The sequence below is a fragment of the Pteronotus mesoamericanus genome, unplaced genomic scaffold (assembly GCF_021234165.1).
Source record: "Pteronotus mesoamericanus isolate MK-2021 breed Mesoamerican mustached bat unplaced genomic scaffold, CSHL_Meso_final contig_246, whole genome shotgun sequence".
Taxonomy (NCBI): domain Eukaryota; kingdom Metazoa; phylum Chordata; class Mammalia; order Chiroptera; family Mormoopidae; genus Pteronotus; species Pteronotus mesoamericanus.
In genome coordinates this window covers 21,517-41,353 of record NW_026555104.1, presented here as the reverse complement: position 1 = coordinate 41,353, position 19,837 = coordinate 21,517, and the positions used below count along the sequence as shown (strand labels likewise).

The window sequence follows — 19,837 nt, the reverse complement described above, 5'->3', positions numbered from 1 at the left end:
GCACTGACTTATCTCCTGCTCTCTCAACACCTGAAAATTCAACCTAATATGATAGTGATTCTTAAACCTTTTGGTCTTAGAACCCCTTTACACTTTAAAAGTTGAGGACACTGAAGAGGTTTTGTTTATGTGGGTTATATCAATTGATTGTCACCATATTAGAAGTTAAAGCTCAGAAATTTAAAAAAAGCAATACACAGGCCATGAGGACAATAACATTGCCTCAGGCATGTAACCTCTGGAAACCTAATGAGACAATGAGTGAAAAGGCAAATCATTTCTTAGTACCATTATGAAACCAGTTTTGACCTCGCAGACCTCCATAAATGACCTCAGGGACCACCCTGGAGTCCCCAGACCACACTTTGAAAACCACTGCAATGTCATGCTCTGTCAGTTTTACCTTCTAAATGTCTCAAATCCATCTGTTCTTTCCTTTTTCCACTACTGTTCCTAACCTAATCCCATTCTGTCTTCTTTCACATGGACCATAGCATTAACCTACTATGGTTCCCTTAGAGCCATTCTTGTCCCTCTCCATTCTGTTCTCCACACTGTAGCTAAGAGTAATCTTTTCAAAATAAATCTAAGTATGTCACATCACCCGTTCCTCTTCACTTAACCCTAAAATGGACTTCCAATGCTTTTAATATAAGAATCAAAATCTTCATCACAAATCACAGGGCTTTCCCTCCTTCCCCAGACTCAGCCTTTCCACTTCCTCTTGTTCTCAGATCTCCAGCCCTCAGGGCTTTGTTTCTCAAACTCCATACTCCCTCTGCCATCAGGCTTTCCCTGCCTGGAACTTTCTCCCCCGTTTTTCCTCTGCGTAACTCTCAATCATGCGCTGGGTCATAGTCTAAGGCTTTCCTGGTCCCCAAATCAGGTCACATCCCTCTGTTATACGTGCTCACAGCACCATACACCTTTAGTCATAGCCTATAAATTATACATTAATTACAGCATGACAAGTAAATAGCTCTCCTCCTATGGGTCTATAGGGTCATAGGGACAGGAGCCATGTCTTTTTGATTCCCACATTTCTGTCACATGGATGCTTTGGTAATTATTTCTTGAATGAATAAATAAATGGGAAAAAAAATGCAGGCTGATAGGGAGATACCAAGATAATGTGATCAGCATTATAGAGACGGGTATAAAGAGTCAACATTTTCAGAGGCTTTCCACTACCTACCAAACAAGCCCCAGTGCAGTCAAGGCTTCTCAGAAAATGGTCCAGGCATCCTTTCTCACCTCTATTTCTCCTCCAGATACATCAGCCAATCTAAAGGATAAGTGAGAGCTCCATAGGCAAATAGTTGAAAAGCCCTCTTCCCTCATCCTTGCCTATGAAAATCCTTCTTAATCTCCAAAGATCCAGCTCAAACAGCTCTTTCCAGAATGCATTTCCCAGGTCATTTCAGTTATAAATAATCCCTGCCATTTCTCAGCTCTAAAGGCTGGAAGGCTCTGCCCACTTCTGTTGTCACATCTACCACTCCAAACCGCCTGGATCTTATCACCTTCTTTTGTGATCATGCCTAGCAGATGCTCTTTCCTATGCCTGGAATATCTGTCTTTGCTTTAAGCTCAATAAATCTTCCTTTGTGTGTCAGCTCTGATGTTCCCTCTTCTGCAAAAGCTGCTCTCCAAAGTCCTGGGCAGAGTTGGTTACTGCCTGCCCCCGCTGTGCTCCTATACCACCCTTGGCTTTCCATGTACTCCCACTGGTATATAATGCTTGCTGAATGAAGAAACCCAGGATCTATCTGTGGTGGGGGGCTGTGCTGCCCACTCTGTAGATAAAACAGAAACTACAAATTGTAGTTCTCAGCATTCTCAGCCAAGGAATTCCATATATGACTTCCTACAACAATGGCCCAGCATTTAGCCCCTGCTTCCACATATAAATTACAGACACTTGGTTATGAGCAGGAGGCCCAGTCACTGCCCCATATCAGTCCTCACTGCTTACTCTACAAATGAACAATGTTACCCTCCCAGGCTCTCAATCTCCAGGGCCAGAGATGCTCTGGATAGTCTCAGTGCTGGCTCTCTGTCTTCAACCAGCTTAATGAAAACACAGCTACCAACTATCCACAATGTTAAAGAAATATGAAATACATACATAGACTTTAGCTTGGCAACACTTACTACCAGTGCTTGAGTTCCAGAAACTACTCAGTGAGGCAAAGTCAGTACCTCAGCAACATTCTTCCTGCTACTCCCTCAGGAGGCTTTTCACTCACAGACAAGCTCAGTAACAGGACTGATGCTCAGACCTCCCGAAGCACAGCTCAAGATCTTCAGAGAGCAGCTCAGTTTGATGCAATTCTCCTTGTATGGTTAGAGCCTGGCTTTCAAGCAGCAGCAGGGGTCTCAGCAATATTAGGACATTAGGCTCAACACAAATGTTTGATAAGGCCAAATTTCCCCTTGATACAAATTCCAGAATTCAAGAAATGGGCCTTTTCCTCTGATTCTAGGAAATGGGATCCAGAGCTATGTGAGGTTACCTGATATAATGAACAGATCTGATTTATATTCCTTTCCTGTGGAGACCTGGCAGCAGCTACATAGTTTTCTTCCTAGTTAGCCAATTGTATATACTATGTCAACAGTCTCCTGTCCTTCCCAGACAATTGAGTTCGACTCTTCAAGAGTTTCATTGGTCAGCATCTACTTCGAAGCACAGTGACTCCTCAGAAATTGTGGGTAAAAGGTTTGAGGTCAAAATTCAAACTTAGACCTGATTCCAAACTCCCCAAGTTCACAATCCTTTGGGGAAAGACTGGTCAAAAATGAAGGTAGACAGCTGCTGGAGGTCTTCATGCAAATGCCTGCGGAGATCATTTGTTCATGGATGTTTAAAAGGAATTTGATTATGTTATTACATCATCACAGTGGAAACTTCCTGAGGGTCAGGACATCGTCCCAGTCATTTCTTTACCACTTTTTCCCAAATAATGGCATAGAGGATTATTCTACACAGAGTAGCATTCAATAATGTTTACTGATTGCTTCTTAATTAATAATTTAAAAAAAAAAAACACATGGGCAGATAAATTAGAGAGGAAAAAAGAGGGTGAAATACTCACTGACAGAGAGGTGCCTACTTCTGGGTTCGGGGGGCTGGTAGATGGTATTTATATCTCCTGCAGACTGGGAAGCTTTGATCCGCACCTGTCTGGACACCCCGGAGTGGGGAGAAGAACTGGTCTGCAAGATAAGAGGAAAAAAGCTGAGCTATCTTTAAGCAGGTGGGCCACGAAAAGCCCCCGCACCCTTCCCAAGAGTCCCCATATTTTCAGCTGCCTTCATGATTTCAATATACGAGCTACCACTATTCAGCTTTATTCTACATCTCATTCCTCAATGTGTCTTAAAAAATCACTATTTGCCCTATGCAATTTTATAGCTTCACTGATATATGAGCACTGAGACTCAGTGCCCCAATTTAACAGGCGATGACCCAGACACAAAGGAATAAACGGGCATTCCTCCACTAATCTGCCAAAAAGAAAAAAGTTGTAAATACCACCTCATAAAATTCTCCAGAGAGCTTGGAAAGAATAGCAGGAAAAGCAGGAAATTATTTCAGCAGCGAGATCACCTGCCGAGTGGGGAGTCAGAATAGAGGATGGCAACCTCCCTGCCCAACAAAATTCTGGTTGATAAATATATATTTTTTAAAGTAGCTCGATATGCTGTTTCTTCCCCAGCCACAATCACTCCCTGAAAATTTAGGTAAGATCTCAGTTGCTTCATATTACTGGAGTTCACACGTGAACCACCTCAGGATTGTGTTCATTTGGGCAAAGTTATCATAGGTACCATTTTGCCAGAGGTCAAGGACCTCAGAACAGGGTCAGCAGCCTGACCACTTCAACCCCCACTTTTGCACTGACTCAGTCAAGCCACCAGGGGAGCCCTAGAGAAAAACAAAGCAATAAAAGGCTTGCACTGAGAAAGCTTAAAACTGGAGCTATGATGTGCTTACAAATATACAGAGCACTACTGAGAATGGGAATAGAAGCTTGGGGTTTATGGATAATTTGGGTCAAAGTTTCTATTTGCTTCTCTTTTACTTCCCAGAAAAAAAAGAAGCCCAACCTAAACAAACTATATCCTGTCCTCCAGGAAAAAGGCCTCCCGCTCTCAGGGGTGAGTTCAGCTGCCAAGCAGCCTCCTTTAGTCTCCCCATGCCAGACTTTATTACATGCAGGCTGTCTTGACAAACCGTCTTGCTCTAACGGGAAGTCAGAACCAAGGGGAAGTGAATGTTCTTGCTGAAGCCTCCGATGTGCAATAGCTCTCTGCTGAGAGTCAGAAAGGAAAAAACAGTCAAGCCACGTACTGGGGAAGCAGGCCAGTGGAGGAAGTCCACAGCCCTGCAGTCAGAAGGAGCAGAGCTGCATGATGAGCACCCCAAGGACACCTGCTTGGACATAGCACTGGCCTTACACATAGTGGGAATTCAATAAATCTTGGCAACATGAATTGGGAATGTATCAAATAACATACACTCTAAACTCTCAATTTTAACATAAAAAAAGCTGACAGAAAAGTAGGTTCAACAGCCAGCACAAGTATAGATTTAAAAAGAAAAAAAGAGGTTGAAGTTGTGGCAACAGGTTCGAAAACAGACGAAAGGAAATCAGGAAAGGTTTCAAAGCAGGACTTCTCACACTTTAATGTGTATACAAATCACCTGGGACCTTGTTAAAATGCAGACTCTGATACAGTAGGTCTAGGGTGGGGTTGAGAATCTGCAATTCTAACAAGCTTCCAAGTGATGTTGCTGCTGGCACATGGCCCACACTCTGAGTAGCAAGGTCTTAGGAGGTGAGTCATGCTTCAATTTAAGGCAGTGGTTCTCAACTCTAACTGCCCATCAGAGCTGCCTAGTGGGGCTTTTGACACCTCAGACCAACTAGGGTGGGGCCCAAAGATTGGTATTTTTAAAATCTCCCCATGTGTTTGTAGTAGTCAAGTTTGAAAACCTTGATTTCAGGAGATAAAAGAGAAGAGTGTGGCAAACAAATATGAGGTTGATGCAAGGATTCAGGGAACCTTGGGTAAAACTTAGCAGTGGGAAAGAGAGGAAGGACTAGGAAGAATAAATAGGGACCACAGTAGAGTGAAAGGAGAGCCAACAGGTGTGCAGCATATAGCCAGCAGAACGTTCTAAAGATAGCGAATAGAACGTGGCATTTGACCATTCAATGAAAACCTCACTACAAGATTCTGTGGGTAGCAGAGTATGTGGCTGACACAAATGACATGCAACATTACCAGGGAACCACGTACATAAAAACTGCAGTGACTGGAAGCTAGGAGATCAGCAGAAAAAGATGTTATAAAAGCCAACCCACAATCTCGATAAAAGTTTTCGTGATACCAGATGAAAGTGGATTCAACTACACAGTAGGAGAAAAGCAGAGAGAGAGAGAGAGAGAGAGAGAGAGAGAACGCGCGCATGTGCGTGCGTGCTTTAGTTAGGTTCATGGGAACACGAGCTGAGGAACAGCACCCTGGATCTCACCAGTCCTCTGCTTCAATGGTAGCACCAAGAGACATCTGCATGGAAGACCATGATAATTATAATAGTTGCAGAAGCATCCAGTTTAAATAATAAATTTACAGCTTTAACATCCATTAATTTATTAAAGCCTTTAAAAAATGTTTTGCCCTGACTGGTATCACTCAGTTGGTTGGGTATTGTCCCATAGAGAAAGGTCAGAGGTTCGATTCCCTCTCAGGGCAAATCCGCCCTGGGTTGCAGGTTTGGTCTCGGTACGCATACCAACAAGAGGCAACCAAAGTTTCTCTCTCATGTTGATGTTTCTCTCCCTCTCTTTCTCCCTTCCTTCCCCTCTCTCTAAAAATAAATAATTTTTTTAAAAAAATGTTTGAGGCTGTACAACTAAATGATGGATTCCATGTTTACAACCCTTATACAAATTCTTAGTTTCTTTTTGCTCTGTATCACCAATATTCAAGGAGCTCATCCAAGTTGAGATTAGGTGAAGAAATCTGTATTTATTACTTTTATTCTTCAATGCTTCGTAGACTCTGATTATATATATGCTTAGGCTGCCATTCCTGACTAAAGAATTTTGGGCTTTTTAGACTATTTAAAAATAAAAAAAGTGACCCAGCCCCTTAAAAATTTTGTCTTTTCTTGGACTTTTCCTAACTTAGTTATCTTCTGAGCTATGTATGGGGAATACAATAACACATCTCACAAGTCTTCCTTGCGGGCAACATTATACCTTCTGTTCTGTTTCTAATGAATTGTGGAGGAACCTGGGTAAGGTTTTCCTAGGACTACAATAATTGCAAAATCCCTTTGCTAAATGGTAACTGATAGGTACTGGACTACAAGTCAGACTAGGTGAATTCAAGACCAGCTCTTTCACTATATACTGCTTCACCTAGGGCAAGTCACTGTAAGTCTCAGGTTCCCCAGATGTAGACTGGTGATAACAGATACCTACCTACCCTGGACCCCTCCAAAGTTGCAAAACTTGAATGAGATACATGTGAGTTTTGGTCTACCTTATTAGACTTGCCCCATTATTTTAGGAAGACTGAAAAGAATTACGCTTTGGGTTTTCTTTGATACTTTGAACTTAAATTGTAGACAGGAAAGTATCAAACTGATTGATGAGTAATTTAGGAAGTACATAACATTTGGATAAGATTAGAGTTTACTTTTGTTACAGAGAATCTCAGGTGCCAAACAAAATGCCATACTCAATTTAAAGTGGCTGGGTATTTTGTTTTTATAATATGCAGATAAAAAAGAATGTTAAGCTTGAGATTACATTGAAAGCCTGGGTATAGAACATTATAAGAAGGTCAAGAGCAGAAAGATAAATTAAGAGTTAGATGCATACATGTTTAGAGAAGTCTTTAATAAAAGTTGATTGTCCAAGGCAGTGGCCTAGGGCATTACAAGTCAAAAACCACTGAAGGAAACAATGAAGTATCTTAAAATGGCAATAGAAAGGAAGGCTAGAGTGAAGCTCTTCAGACTAAGTAGAAGTTCTGTGATTACCAAAATCCAGGAGTTCTCAAGTAAGAAATATACTGAAGCCTAAGTCATGGCCTTGGCCAGGTGAAGTGAAGAGGGGTATGACTATAAACACCTTGGTGAGAGATAAAGACAGAGGAAAAATTAGAAGCTGTCATAAAAGGATCAGTAGAAAAGAAATCTACAGAGAAGAAAGAGACAGTGCATTTAAAAACAGGAATAAAAAGGGAAATAAAGGTATAGGTGGTAATCAGGTAGACGAGGTAACATATGGCTAATGGAGGGAACTAGGTAGAGAAACAAAGTGGTTGACAGTCATCGGCAGATGAAAACCAGGGTGATATGGTATCCTGGAGCAGTGAACTTCAAGTGTGATTTGTGAGCTAGTGCCAGACCACAAGCTATGGTGTACTAGTCCTTAACTAGGGAAGTTCAGAAATGGAAGGAACTCCTGAAAAACTTTTATAGCAATTTGGAAGAATGACTTTGTATCTACTGAATTTAGCAATAAAAACTGTGGACTTGTATTTTTTTTGTATGCCTCTAGTTAATTTTTTCATATTTTCAGTTTTTGTGTTTAAAAACAAATGGTCATGACAGACTGGAAATCAGAAGAACTGGTATTTTTCATCACTGACAGAGAAGCACTGTTCTAGAGGCGGGATTCCTGAGCACATAACAACTTTGGATCATACTTCTGTTTATTAAGGAGCCTGAAGTCTAGTTGAGGAAGTTCCCAAGCAAAGATTTTATCACCACCATTACCATTATAAGTCTTAAATGTACATCTTTGTAAATGCAAAAAAGAGGAGTAGCTCAGGTTTCCCAACAGCAGCAAAAGCGGTTATTTAATTAAATTATGATATATTTACTCAAGGCAATTATGTATCCTTATAAATAATAAAGATTGTATATTAACATAGAAAAATGTACATGCCAACTTAAGTGAAAAAATAAATTAGAAAATTGTACAAATACCATGACAACACTTAAAGTATGTACACATATGGCCAAAGGCTGCAGGAACATAAGCAAAAATCAATCACTGTGTTATGGCGATCATCCTTCCAACAGCTCACAGTGTTTCAGCAGTATGTGCAGCCATGTGCACCCCTTAATGAATGGGAAGGTCAATGTAAAGAATTGGTTGTCTATACCTTCCCATCAGGGCAGTGGAGGGATCACAATCAGGGCAGCTAGCTCCCAGTCAAGCAATCACATCATTAAACCAAACCCCAATTCCAACTTCTTCTGTAAGGCAGAGGTTGAACATGATCTCTTGCTAATAATTCAAGAAGTATTTACTATGGTGTTCTTAAGAGGATGGGTACGGAAGGAGTTGCAAACAGTAAGACACAGCTCTGGATGGTGTGGCTCAGCTGGTTGGAGTGTCATCCCATAAACTGAAAGGTCTTGGGTTCGATTCCTGGTCAGAGCATGCACATGCCTAGGTTGTGGGTTCGGCCCCCAGTTGGGGAGTGTAGGAGAAGCAACCCATCAATGTTTCCTTCTTACATTGATGTTTCTTTCCCTCCCTTCTCCTCTCTCTAAAATCAATGGGCATGACCTTGGGTGAGGGTTAAAAAAAAAAAATACACAGCTCCTGCTCTCAAGATGCTTGTAATCTTTTGGGGTCAAACTTACAAATATGCAACAACTAGAAGGTAAATTACTAAGTAACCTATAAACTGGTGTGCATATTACATCTATGAATAAAGAAACAGTGAATAATCAAAATGGCCTCAGTCAATATACCAATAAAATTATAGGGGGTAAATCACACTAGATCCTTTAAAAAAGGTAATAGCCATAGTCTGGCAAAGAGGAAGAAGGACAAACTGAAGAATGCAGGGAGTGTGTTAAAGAATGTGGGAAGATGAGATTGGGGAGTGAAAAGCAAGGGTACTTGGTGGTAAACCCTGGATGCTAAACATAGATTTTATATGATAGGCAATAAAAAAGAACTATAAGGAGCAGGTAATTTAAATAGAGAAATGAAATAATAAAGTATATATTTTACTTCAGAAATAATAAAGTATATATTTATCCAGAAAAAAAAGACACACTTGGGATAGAGAAGACCAATTCTCAGGCATAAGTATACTTCCATAATATTAAAAAGCATCTTAATTTTAAGACTTCCTAACTACATTCTTCTGTACCTCCTCCCAATTAATAGGACAGCCCAACCCCACAGGTCTCATTAAAAACAAATGGTGCCCTAGCTGGTGTGGCTCCGTGGATTGAGCACCATCCTGGGAACCAAAGGGTTGCTGGTTCGATTCCCAGTGTGGGGCACATGCCTGGGTTGCAGGCCAGGTCCCTAGCAGGGTGCATGTGAAATGCAACCACACATTGATATTTCTCTCACTCTCTTTTCTCCCTCTCTCCCCCTCTCTAAAAATAAATAAATAAAATCTTAAAAACAAACATACACACAAATGGTCAGCATGAGCACAATTCCATCTAAACTCTGTCCTGGTATGATACATCCATAGCTCTCATGCAGCAATGTTAGCTGTCTACAGTTGATTGTCTTTGAGCATAAGAAAAGGAAGGAGTGCCAAGAAACCATTGGGAACATGTGTTTGAAGAAAACTGGTGGGGAATCAGTGATTAGAAAATATACCCAGTTCACAAGAATTTTTATGGAATCCAGGCCCCCAGGGACGCCTAAGGAGAGGAAACTGCATAAGGCATGATTCCTCACTTCTGACAGCTCCTGTAGAAGCCTGCCATTTGGTAAGGCAGCAGCTGATCAGTTATGAGAGTCATCCAGCTCAATGGCCTTTTCTCCATGACTGTAAGGAAAAGTTTATTTCCTAAATGTGTCCCAAGGGAAAGGCACAGTTGCTGACGAGTTGTGGGAGTTAGATTTACAAAGCATGACAGTCTCAAATCCTTGACAGCCTTTGCTTATCAGCAGCACCTCCCACACTAATCAAACCTCTCTTGGTGGGGTCCAAATCTAATTGGAAGAGCATGAATATAGAGAAAAAGAATTTTATCCTTTATTATAGAATATTTTCCTTCTTTCCACACCACAAACCAAGTAATTTTTAGTTGCAACTTTAACAGTGATGACCTGGATTTGCAGTGAAATCAAACACAGAAGGCCGGTTGGCCACTGGCACAGTGCACTGGGCCCTGCTTATGTTCTTGCTTTCGCAGTAGCTAAGGAACACAAAATTCTGTCAAGGAAGCAAGGTGAACTCCTGAAGGACAGCCAGCTTTGCCTTCTGCTGCCAGGCCATAATAGGCTACTTACATGGTTTCTGTCTTGGGACAGCAGCAATATCCTAAGGCTTTTCATGCTTGAGCTTCTATCCAAAATATCAATTGCTTTATCAAGATCATCTTGGTTCTTCAGCAGGATGGAAAGCTGTGACAAAGGACACAGAAAAAGGAAATCATATAAAAGTCTTTAGTTTGCAAAATAAGCAAAATAAACAATGAAAGTTTGGAAGAAAATAATTTCATTGGATAATATAGGATTTTAAAAGATCTACCTGTATCATAGATATATATTCTTTAAGTGTACAATGTAATAATTTTTAGTAAATTTACAGAGTTGTGCAACCATGACAATTGAATTTTTAAAAAGTTCCATCATTGCTCCAAAAACGTCTCTTGTGTTATTTATAGTCATCCCCCTTCCCACCTCTAGCCCCAGGCAATCACTAATCTACTTTCTGTCCCTACAGATTTACCTTTTCAGGACATTTCATATAAATGGAATCATTATATTCATACATTTTCAATTCAGTTCGTATACAGTCTTTTGCAACCAGTATTTTTCATTTAGTTTAATGTTTCTGAGTTCATCCAGGCTAAGGAATCAGTACTTTCTTTGAGAAATTTTCTAAGAAGAGCATTCCTTCTGAAAATACCCTTTATTCCAAAGAATCAAATCTCAAACAGTTATAGTCTCCATATTTCTTTCCAAATTAAGCAGCAGAATCTGGTGTGACATTAACAGAACGAGCAGAAAAGGCAAAGGTGGAGGAGGGGGGCAGGCAGAGGATGGAAACCATTACTCAAATAAGGACACAAATTTAGACCACATGGCAGGATTCGAAAGGGTAAATTTTATGAATTATATCTCAATAAAGTTCTTATTACAAATATATAAACATAAATAAAACAAAATCAACAGATTTTTTCCTTTGTGATTCTCAAGTCTTGATAAGGCAAGATTTAGAGGGCAAAAAAGGGCAGGGGGCTGAGGGATTTTAAATTAAAAAATGTAAATTAGTCAACTCTAGGTCACTGATACTAGCAGAGTATGGAAAGATATGCATGATCTAAAATAATTAATAGCAATTATTTATATTTCGCTTCAGAATTAATACCTGCATAAACATTTGAATAAAGGAATGCCTAACATTCTGGGCAGTGACTTTGTTGGCAAGAGTTTAAAATGGATTTTGGAACATCTGGAATTCTTAATGGAAATTATTAATGGAAAGAGAAACAAGTACTAAATCATCCAGAAAAGTTTTTACTAACTAAACACCTTCTTAAATGTTGATTAGCTAGCTGACTTTAGCCTCACTTTATATGCAAACCATTGAAGCTTGAGCTGCAATTTTTAAAACTTCTATGGATTTGACATTTATATTCTGGGGGTACTCATATCCTGTATTTAAAATGTGTTAGTTTACATGCTTCGAAATACTTACATCTGTATTATTTATTATTAGAGTTAGTGGTTAATTTTCCAATTTTGCTATATTTCTAAAATTTATCCAAAAAACAAAAGATCAAATGGTCTTATTTTTGTTAGCTATTTGGCAGTACATCCAACTGTAGTTGTACATTTTGTAAGAAGGGACTAGGGATTTTTTGACCAACAAATCTCAGCCCCTACAGATTTAAGCCCCAGACTATGGAGGAAATTCTTAACTCTTCAACCAATAAAATAAAACTATGCAGGAAGGACCTGGCTCTCAAAGAGCAATGATGTTGCCCAGCTTTCTTGTCTAGTCCCCCCAATTCAGTTCCCTCTAGACTAGTGATTTGCAACTGGTGTGCCACAAGAATTTTTAAAATGTGCAATAACTGATTATTTAGTCAGGAGCAACTGAACTCTTTTCCCTTAGATTGTCAAATAAAAAAATGACAACAGCCAACACAACAAGAGCTGTCTGGAGTGAATGAATCAAAATTATACGTTTTTTCTTTTTGTCAGATCAGCAAAAAATATATTTTTCGGTGTGCTGCAAAATTTTAGTATTCAGTTTGTGTGTGCCACAAAATAAAAAAAGGTGAAAATCTGCTCTAGACACATGCTCTTTTCTAGGCACAAACACATTACCTTTCAGCCTATTGCAAAGCACCAGTCTAAGCAGAGTGCAGCCTCTAGTACCTTTCTTGGCACTGGGAAAGTAGCCAAGTAACTGAGTTCAAAAGAATTCCTTCCTGGGTGATATTCAAAGTATAAATAAGTAAGGACTATTGGGGTAGGGAGTGGGAGAAAGGAGGAGGAAGAGGCAAAGAAATCAATGAAGCAGGTGCTAACTTTTGAAACAAGCTACAATCAGGAGTTAAACTCTGAGAGAAGAATCCAGCATTTATGACTGTCAATAGAGGTTCTACCCACCAGTTTTCCCTGCCCCCTCAGCCCCTGATGAATCCTTGCTTCTTGTTAAGTCTGTGCTGGAAAGAAAAAAGATAACCTACAAAATGTAAAGGAGACAATATAAGTCGTAGGCCTGATACCATACCTGATTCCACCATGGGGTATTAGAGCTACTGGCACCGAAAGAACTGGGGGAATGAAAATAGCTATGTAATCTTCCATGTAGTAAAAACAAAACAAAAAAAACCTCCAGAAATTCCAGAGTTATTGGAATTAAGAAAAAAGGCTCCAGAAAGTAAAAACACATGATGATATTAGAGGAACAAACCAGGAAATCCTCAGTTAAGCAGGGAGAAAAAAGGTAGGCAGCTGTCCCCACACCATTCATCTACTTCCTTACCTCATTGTTCATGTAATGCAGATCAAGAGGCTGCCCAAATACTGTTGTCACCTTGTGCTCCACATCCTCATATCTCACAGGCCGACTGAATGCTATAATTCTGAAAAGAAATACAAAGCACAGTTAATTGCATATTTTAACATCAGGTTTAGAAAGCTATGGCTTCTTCCTTTTCTTTTCAATACAGGACACAATTTGCCTTTCTCTTTATTGTTTCTTTTTCTCCTCTTATGTATCTGTATCTTTTCACTCTTCCTCTGAGTATCTCTCAGGTTTGCCAATAGTACTCACAAGCATTGCTTAGTCCCAACCATTGCTCTACCATTTCAGCTTGGATCTTCTTGTCAATGACAGCTCAGTCATAGCATACCCCTAGATTTAAAAACTATGTTCCAAATATTCCTGTTAGGAAGAAAACCTGGAGACTGAAGCAGCAGTCCTAAAAATACGGTCCTAAATTACTCAACCTCAGGACTTGAAATACCTTTTACAGCTATGACTCAATAGCTCAGTTGGTTAGAGCATCATCCCAATACACCAAGGTTGCAGATTTGATCTCAGGTCAGGGCACATACAAGAAGCAACCAATGAATGCATAAGTGGAACAAACCAATGTTTCTCTCTCAAAATCAATACATAAAATGTAAAAAATAAAAGAATCTTTTCCATTTTTCACTTTTGAGATGCCAAAGGAATCTCAATACTGAATATCCTCAGAATCAAGATTTTCTACCATAGAATCACAGGAATTCCCCTAGAGTTGGTTATATGCCTGATCAGTTTTCTTAGCCAGTGACACATGTAGGCATGTAAGTAGTGCTGATAATGATGCTTTTCTAGAAAGACTCAGGTTGGTTCAAAGAACAATTTCTGTAAATGGAGGGTAAGCACTCTGTGAATATACTAAAAACTACTGAATTATACAGTTTGTTAAAATTGTGCAAGTGTTAACATTAGTCTTTTAATTATCACAGCAAAATTTAAAAGTGGGGCGTTGACTGGTGTGGCTCAGTGGGTTGGGAGTCGTCCCACAAACCAAAAGGTCATTGGTATGTTTGCTGGTCAGGGCACATGCCTGGTTTTAGGCCAGGCCCCTGGTTAGGGATGCGTGAGAGGCAGCCAATCAATGTTTCCCTCCCACTCCTTCTCTCCCTTCCAACCCCTCCCTCCAAAAATAAATAAATAATATCTTTTTAAAAAAATTAAAAATGTGTAAAGATGAAACAAGATTGGGAAAATGTTGATAATATTGAAACTGGGTGATGGGTCCATGGAGGTTCAGTATAGTATTGTCTTTACTTTTGTGTGTGTTTAAAATTTTCATTAAAATGTTTTATTGAATGTATTTGGTTGAATTATATGATACTGCAGATAATCCTAAAGTGTCAATTTCATATGGATTCAACATAATACTCTGAAATTTAAATAACTGAAACAAATATAAGCAAAGAGATAAGTAGAAAAGACTTTCAAAGAGAAACTCATATATACTCTTTATATATATATATATAAACATATATATTCATATATATATATATGAATGAACATAAGATTTTAAAAATACAGGGGAAGGACTTCCTAAGTATGACATAAAATACAAAGACAAAAAGGAAGAGAGATTTGACAACAAAAATTTAAACTTCTGATGACAAAATAAACCATCAACAAAGTTAAAAAAATCAAACTTGGAGAAAATTCTTGCAAAGTCAATAGAAAAAGACAGACAAGCCAATAAAAAAAAAAGGCAAAGAATATGAGACAATTCGAAGAAGAGTTATGAATGGCTAATAAATACACAAAAAGGAGGTTAACGTGATGGGGGAAAAGCACATTAAAACTTCATCTCTTAGTACATCTAGGCTAGATGGAATCTGACTAACAGTGGTGGAGTAACAGCATTCAGCCATAGAGCCTCTACAGTTCATGCCTTCCTCCATGCTGAGAGGAAGTAGTGCGTGGTTCTTTCACATCTTCCCTGCCCTCCCAGAGTGGGGAGAGGTATGACCAGAGAAGAAGCAATAAGCCACAGGAAAGAGGAATCCATGACACTGGATTTTAATGAAATCTGACCAAATAATTTCCTTAATGTTAGAAATTACATTGCTGAATATATTAGTCTGTATCCACCAGAAAATCCAACAGTATTATAATCCATACATTTTTCCCCTTGAATCATCTGTCCTGAGCAGTGATACTGTTGGGTGCTATCTAGATATGGGTTTAGATATTAATGTTTTCTGGAGCCTTTGAGAGAATGACTTTCTGTAAATTCCTAATCACAAATCATACCCCCTTCATCAGAACCTCAGCAGCAGTTCAAAAGGGACAAGTCTTTTTGAATAAAATACCAAAAGACTACTCAAATGCCCAGTGCACACTATTATTAGAAAAGGATCGGGCTCAGAGATAAATTCTCCTATTTTGGCCTGGCAATGAGCCATTCAAAATCCCCAAAAGCAGCCCAAAAGCCTGGTCAACATCAGACACCAGGACTTCCAGATTTGATAAAATCTAAACTGCTGTCATCACAATGAATAAATAAAGTGTTTTTAGGCTAGTGCTTCAAAGAGGTGTCTGACACCCGTGACAACCACCCCCACCAGTGTCCAGACATGAAGGCCTTCAAAGGGAAGGAGATCATAATCTAGAGTCCTCCTCTTCTGCCTTTTTGGGGGTTAAGAGGGAGAAGGGTCAGGAGTCTGGACCCCAATCATCCAAAGCAAAAGCAAAGTCAGCTCACCAGAATGGATACTTGGCATAGATGAATGGGAAAAGTTACTTTTCTTTTTTTCTATGAATTTTAACTCTAAATGGGCTTATAATATTTAGAAAGATATTATCCATATTCCCTGTAAGAAGTAAAGAAAGCCCACAATAACATTCTCTACCAAATTCTAAGACATGAAATACATGAAACCAGAGCTGTCTGGCACAGAACAGCTTGAACTTGGCTTCCCTGCACCAACTTTATAAAGTCCTCAGTTCCACACATAGTACACAAACAGTGAAATGCCATGGCTCCTGAAAACAGCTCCATAAAAAGGGAACGCAGTTTTCAAAACCTTGATACCAATGCTCTACCGCTCAGGGCTTCAAAAGGCCATTCCTGCCTGACCACCTTAAATATTTGTGGTTTCGATCTGGCAGCTTCTCTGAAACTAAACACATACACTTTCTCAGTATAAGTCTGCTCACTGTAACTGCATACCACTTTGGGAACAGGAATTCAGGAGACCGTAACTGCATAATTAAGCTCCAACACAACTGACCTTTTGATTTCATATCTACTTCTGAAAACTCTGTGCTGCTACAAGTTTGGCCATCCCTCCAAAACCCAGTCAGGTTAGAAGTGTGAAAAGCAGCAATAATGAAGTGACAATTTAACTTCCCTGGTACTGGCTGGACACAAGAGGAGCAGCTAGGACAAAGCTCAGAAGACCTTCCTCCTTCCAGACTTGGAAGAGTCCTAGAACCCACATGGCAGCAGCAGGACTGTGGCTCTGCAGACCACTCTTTGCACAATGTTTCCACCAAGCAGCCTCTGACAACGTTATGGGCTTGTGGACATACCTTTTCAAGGGAGAGCAGCAGCCATAGACATCCTCTGGAGTTAGCGTTAAAGTGGACTGAAAGCTGCCAGAAAGAGAACTACCAGTACTAAGAATGTCTGGAGGTACTGGGTCCTCTGGTGGGACTTGTAAAGTAGGGGTACCTTATCCTCACGAGTATCCTCTTCACCTCTCCAAATGTTGAGAAGAAAAATGGAGGGTATCAATGGGAGAAAGGCAAAAAGTGGGAAAACAGATATGAAAGGCACACTTACGCACATAAGTGTTGCATGCATGCACACACAGGGTTCCAAATATCCCATGATCAGAGTTCTCTACGGTTTTTAGAAGTTTTTCCTTGAATAACTTGAGAAATTAAGTGGAATCATATTTTTCTCCACTAAGAACATCACTTTGAATTTTAAAAAAACAACACTAATACTGACAATGGAGAAAAGGACATCAGGGTTTTGTAATATTATTTTCACTTCCCTAACAAGTTAAAATACAAAATATAGACTTGAAAAACTCCCTCTTTCTATGTTCTCAAATGATCTGAAATGTTTCACATCTGATGGACTTTATGAAGCTTCTTCCCATGACCAAGGGACATTATAAAGAAATTTAAAATTCACCAACCTGGCCCCCTTATGTAGACAAAACCAGGGCTATTCTACCAGAGATGGGAATGGCACATCACAGGAGAACCCTGAACTCCCTCTAATGTCCACTGGTGGTACATTGTCAGTGTGTCTGAAAGCCCTGACTCTGAGTAGGGCTGGAGTCCTGACTTCTTCCCCTAGCAAACTCGCAGAGCCCATAGTAGCAGAATAAGAGCAGAAGAATAAAAACATCAGCAGTTGAAATGGCTTCCATACAGATGAGAAACGAGGTTCAATTGGTAGACCCAGTGAAGGGTAGAACTTTCCTCTTTATGCCCAAACAACTCCATTGCCCAGCCAGTGACCCCAGGGTAAATCACTCCTGGGACACAACCACTTATCAGAAAGCAGACTTACCGCCTCTCCCCGTTGTGCTCAAACTTGATTCTGACGTCACTCTGCCAAAGAAATGATAGACAGGTTAGTCGGTTCTCCGGCATGTGTTACTCCCAGGTAAGCCACAGGCAGTCCTATAGTAACATTAAGTGAACACCCCTGATATCCTGCTCCAGTTTCTCTTTCCCATAGGCATTCCTTTCCAGTGAGTTGTGGCCTTCCAATTCTAACCTCAGGGCAACAGAGCTCTTGGGACAAGATCCTTAGGTGGTTGTCCTAGCTTAGTTGCTAGGCTCTGGCATTTCATCCCTCTATATAACTTCCTGCCCAGGATATCATTCCTTCTTGGCTGGTGTGACTGAACAGAAAAAGAAATCTTAGTACTGACACTTCCTTAGCAATATGACCACAAGCAAGTTACTTATCTTCTATGAGTCTCAGCTTTTCCATCTGTAGAGTGGGGCTAAACATATCTAATTTGCAGAGTTGCTATGAGAACTAAAGATAATGTAAGTAAAATACCTGACACATAATAGACATGTAATAAATGGGTGCAGCAGCTCCTATTGATTTCTGTGATCTTCTCAAGCCTATGCCCAGTGGAGGTAAAATGGGACCCTGGTTAAATTATAACTGACCCCAGCTTTACCCTAAATCACCATCACAGGCAGCCTATAAGCTCTGGAGGACAGGGATCATGTCTATCTTGTTTCTGTAACCTGGTAAAAATCAAAGGGAATGATATATAATTGTGCTTAATAATATTTGTTAAATGGATTAACTGGAGGACAGAGCTGAGTGTAAATATCATAAATAAAAAGAAGTAAAGGGCAAACAACTTGTGAAAGCTAAAAGTGACAGGAAAAGAGATATGACAGAAGAAAAAACAGGTACAGAGGAAAAAGAAAGGTAAGATTGTCAGGAAATCAACAAATAACAGATGGAGAAGAAAAAGAGTTCATAATCAGTGAATGAAAATCATATTGAAAAAGATACATTAATAAACTGTGGCTTGGAAGAAAGGAGAGGGTTTCAGAGTATTTGAAGATAAGGAACGCAGAGCAGACAGAAAAGGAAGAGAGTTCGAAAGGTAGAATCGGTGCATCAGGACTTCCTTTTCCCAAGAGACTGAGGCCTAGAATTCTCTCCCAGTCCACTGAACTGGACCTGTGGTTCTAATTTACACTCTAAAAATTATTGAGGACCCCAAAGAGCTTTTGTTTATATAAATTATGTCTAATATTTGCTATATTAGAAATTGGGAAAATTTTAATTTCATTTAAAAATTAAAAACTATTACACATTAAGATAAATACATTCTTAATTAAAAAACACCTATTCGGCCCTGGCAGGTGTGGCTCAGTGGACTGAGTGCCAGCCTGCAAACCTAAAAGTCACCAGTTCAATTCCCCGTCAGGGCACATGCCTGGGTTGCAGGCCAGGTTCCCATTTGGAGCATGCAAGAGGCAACCTTCTCTCACACATCGATGTTTCTCTCCTTCTCTTTCTCCCTCCCTTCCCATCTCTCTAAAAAATAAATAAATAAAATCTAAAAAAAATTTTAAATAAAAAAATTATGTATTTTTTAAAAGTTTAGTGAGAAAATACAAATCTTTTCAATGTATGGCTTAATAGGAGACAGATGGATTCTTAAATCAACTTCTGCTTTCAATATGTTGTGATAACACATAATCATGTATCATGTGGAAAACTTCACTGTACATTCTTGAGAGAATGAAGGTAAAAAGGGCAAATAACATCTTCATATTATGAAAATAGTTTAGACCTCATGGACTCCTAAAAGGGTCTTGGGAACCTCCTAGAGGTCTCTAGACCACACCTTGAGACTCACTAAATTAAAATATGTTTACCATCCTCTAACCCATTACCTTAAAGACAAAGAAACTGAGAATCAAAGAGCTTAATGGCCCTGAAAAGGTCACCTACTAAACATCGGAGACCAAAGCTACCCCGAAAAACAGGTCTGTAATGTGACAGGACCTCAAAATACAGCCCTGATATAGCCCTCTTATCCCTTAATATGATATATGATCCATTTTATCCATGAATAACATGACAACAGTTAACATTTATTGAGCATATACTATGTACTGAGACTTGTTCTAAGCATGTTATATACAGCAATTAAATTAATCCTCACAACAGGTACCATTATTATCATCCATATTTTACAGAAGAAACTGAGTTACAATGAGGTTTGAAAAGTTCCCTTAAGGTCATGTAGCTTATAAAAGAAAAACTAGGATTTGA

The 19,837-nt window shown here is 39.5% G+C and overlaps 1 protein-coding gene across 1 annotated transcript in view; it reads right to left on the bottom strand.

Annotated features, from left to right (window-relative positions):
• Positions 1-19,837, bottom strand: part of MAP3K3 (mitogen-activated protein kinase kinase kinase 3) — a 60,582-nt gene that overhangs the window by 19,656 nt on the left and 21,089 nt on the right. The window contains exons 3-6 of the mRNA XM_054573000.1: positions 17,588-17,628; positions 13,021-13,120; positions 10,308-10,421; positions 3,099-3,219 (exon numbers count right to left, since the gene is read on the bottom strand). Of these exons, the coding sequence (XP_054428975.1) occupies positions 3,099-3,219; positions 10,308-10,421; positions 13,021-13,120; positions 17,588-17,628 (376 nt within the window). The remainder of the gene's footprint in view (positions 1-3,098; positions 3,220-10,307; positions 10,422-13,020; positions 13,121-17,587; positions 17,629-19,837) is intronic.